The sequence below is a fragment of the Palaemon carinicauda genome, chromosome 15 (assembly GCF_036898095.1).
Source record: "Palaemon carinicauda isolate YSFRI2023 chromosome 15, ASM3689809v2, whole genome shotgun sequence".
Lineage (NCBI taxonomy): Eukaryota > Metazoa > Arthropoda > Malacostraca > Decapoda > Palaemonidae > Palaemon > Palaemon carinicauda.
The window spans coordinates 81,764,921-81,767,846 of NC_090739.1; the positions used below are offsets into that span (position 1 = coordinate 81,764,921).

The 2,926-nt window shown below is 38.4% G+C and overlaps 1 protein-coding gene across 1 annotated transcript; it reads left to right on the forward strand.

Moving 5' to 3' along the window:
* The first annotated feature begins 313 nt into the window (after positions 1-313).
* Positions 314-955, forward strand: LOC137654044 (cylicin-2-like). Its single transcript, XM_068387679.1, has one exon. It carries the CDS (start codon positions 314-316, stop codon positions 953-955), a length of 642 nt encoding a protein of 213 aa, XP_068243780.1.
* Positions 956-2,926: the final 1,971 nt, after the last annotated feature.

Genomic DNA, 2,926 nt, shown 5'->3' on the forward strand with positions numbered 1-2,926 from the left:
TTATTAGTTTTAAGTGTTATTTTGATTGTGGATGGTTTATGTTAAGCGTTTTAGTTTTGTAAGAAATATAATATTAAGGTTATGTTTTGTTTTGTTTCCCTTCAGTCTAAGAGTCCAGTTTAGATAGCGCAAGGGGAAAGTTTGTTTTGTTGAGACAATTGTCAGTAGGTGTGATTCAGGGTGTGGGGCTTGTTGTTGCAACATCCCGCCATATTATTTTGGCGCCCAAACAGGGACTGCCGAGGTGGGATTGATAGCTGGACTCTTTGATGAAGGACTGATACGATAAGAAATTAGATTAAGGTTGATGAAAATGGAAGAACAATTAATGATATTAAGGGAGGAATTGCGGTTGGCTAAGGAACGAGATGAGAAGTTGTTGCTTGAGAATGCAAGGCTGAGTTGTGAGAATGAGGAGATGCAAAAGGAAATGAAAGCGCTAAAGGGAAGTGTTGAGAAAGTGGAAGAAGTTTTTGAGATGAGGATGCAAGAGAATGAGGCACGAATGGAGAAACGAATGGAAGCTATGATGGGGCAAGTAATGGGGATGATGAAAACTTTAATGGGTGAAGGTGCAGTCAGAGGAGTGTCCTCAGCTTCGGGTAATGGGTTGTTAGTGGAGGAGAAGACTAAGGTAAGTGATAATGGGGAAGGTAGTGATAGTGATATTGAAGATAAGGGAATTAAGCATAGTAAGGATGAACAGAAATTTAATAAGAAGAATGGGAAGAAAGGTAAAAGTAATGTGAAGAGGGAAAAGAAGAAAGGTCAGGATGAGGGTGAGGATGATCATGAATGGGTGAAAGAGGTAAGTAAGAAAAAAGGTAAGAAGGGAATGATTAAGGATAGGAATTCAAGTGTTGAATTGGATTCATTATATTTGAATGAGGAAGAAGGAAACAAGAAAGGATTAGGCAGTGAAGATAGTAGTGAGAATGAAGTTGGAAGTTTGTAAGACAGTGGTTATGAGAGAGGTACCTAGGTGTGAAAGGTTTAATGAACATAGCAGTAGGGATATGTATGACTTTTTTAGGGAGTATGAAAGGTTCTGTCAGGCTAAGTATGGTGATAGTAAGATAGTTTGGGCTAGGGAGTTGGGAGAATATTTGACAGGGTATTTGTTGACGATGTATGTTGTGATAATGAGTGTAGGGGATGTTGAGTATGAAAGTGTAAAGAAGAGAATAATTGAGCATGTAAAACGTATGAAAGGTAGTGTTAGGTATAAGCGTAAAAATGATTTTGATGAGGCTATTTCAATGTATGTATGTAGGTTGGAAACGTTAGCTAGGAAGAAGTATGGGGATGAAGGCATAAATGAGAATAAGGAATTAATGAAGAAGTTTTTGGCTACTGTACCGGAGAATGTACCTGAGAAAATGAGGTGGACGAAAGAAAGAGTGATATGGGATGATATTTTAGAGATAGTTGAGGATTACGAGTTCGATAGATGTATGAAAGAAAGTATATCTGTGAGTGTAAGAATTGGAATGGAAGAAAGTGTGCCAGAATTTGTTGGTGTTAGAGATGCTGTTATGAGAGAACCGATGAGGGTAGCTGATAGTGTAGTAGGTAGGAGTGTTAGGGCGAGTAATGTGGGAATACCTGTAAGGGAAAATGAAGGGTTTAGGCAAGGGAATCAGGTTTGAAGAGATAGGAGTGCTAGTACGCAGCCAGGTAGGTCAGATAGTCGTGTCCATAATGAAAAGTGTTATAGGTGTGGAGAGGAAGGTCATAAGAAGAATGAATGTAGATGGGCTCTAGGTGCTTATTTTGGATGTGGTGAGGTAGGGCATAAAATTAGCGAATGCAAGAAAGAGAAAGCTAGTGGATGTCGTAGTAGTCGTATGAATGTGATTTGTGGTAATTGTGGTAAGGGAGGTCATTATGCTAGAATGTGCAAGGTATAAGTATACTGAATGTGGCGTAGATGGGCATGTAGCTAGAGTATGTAGGAAGAAGGGATTAAGTTAGCCAGGATGTTCGGGAAACTAGAGTGTAAGAGGGTTCAGCTGGGTGAGTCCTGTGTGTGTGGAAGGAATAGGATCAATGTTTGTGAGAATGGGATGAATAATTGGTTGGAAATGAGTAAGTATGAACCTAGTATGCATGAGAAGTTAGGGCTAGAAAATAAACAATTAGTGTTAGTTGAATATAGGGAAAAGAGGTGTTTAAAAGTTTTGAGTGAGGAGAAAGTGCAAGGGAAATTTATAGGTATAGGTAAGAATATGAATATGCATTACAAGGGTGTAAATATACAGGTGAGTGTTGAATATAAATGTGTTAATACAGATGAATCATGGCTGAGTATGAATGACACCTATAGTGTGTGTGGTTTTCCTTAGATGATGCAAAAGAAAGTATGACGGATGCGAGAATAAGAGATAAGAGAATGATAAGTAGTTTGAATGAATCTTTTATTAAAGTAGAAAATAGTTTTGATGAAATGGATGAGTTGCTGACAGAAATAAGTGATATTTTATGGCCAGATGATAGTGAGGTAGATGGGATAGTGCATGATATATTAGATGATAAGGATTTAGATAGGAATAGTGTTAATGTAGCGAATGATTGTGATAAGGAAGAAGTGAATGAGAATGTATGAAGGCCCAGTTACTCGGAGAAGAGGTCTTGTTCCTGACTGCGACTGGGTTATGGAAAAAAATTAGATAAGTGTTGTGTAAGATGGATTTGGCAAAGTAAGGGGCGAGGAATGTGGAGGATTAATTTTTGTGTTTATTTTCTTTATTTTTTGTTTGCCAAATCCAGAGAGAGAGAGAGAGAGAGAGAGAGAGAGAGAGAGAGAGAGAGAGAGAGAGAGAGAGAGAGAGAGAGAGTTTGATTGTGTCAGCGAGCGAGAGGTAGTTAGTGTATCGATTGTTTGTGGTGAGAAAGACGGTTGATATAAATGAGATTGTTTGTTTGT

Bases quoted from the DNA above. Each gene is read 5' to 3' on its own strand.
- LOC137654044 (XM_068387679.1), top strand. From the start codon at position 314: ATGGAAGAACAATTAATGATATTAAGGGAGGAATTGCGGTTGGCTAAG.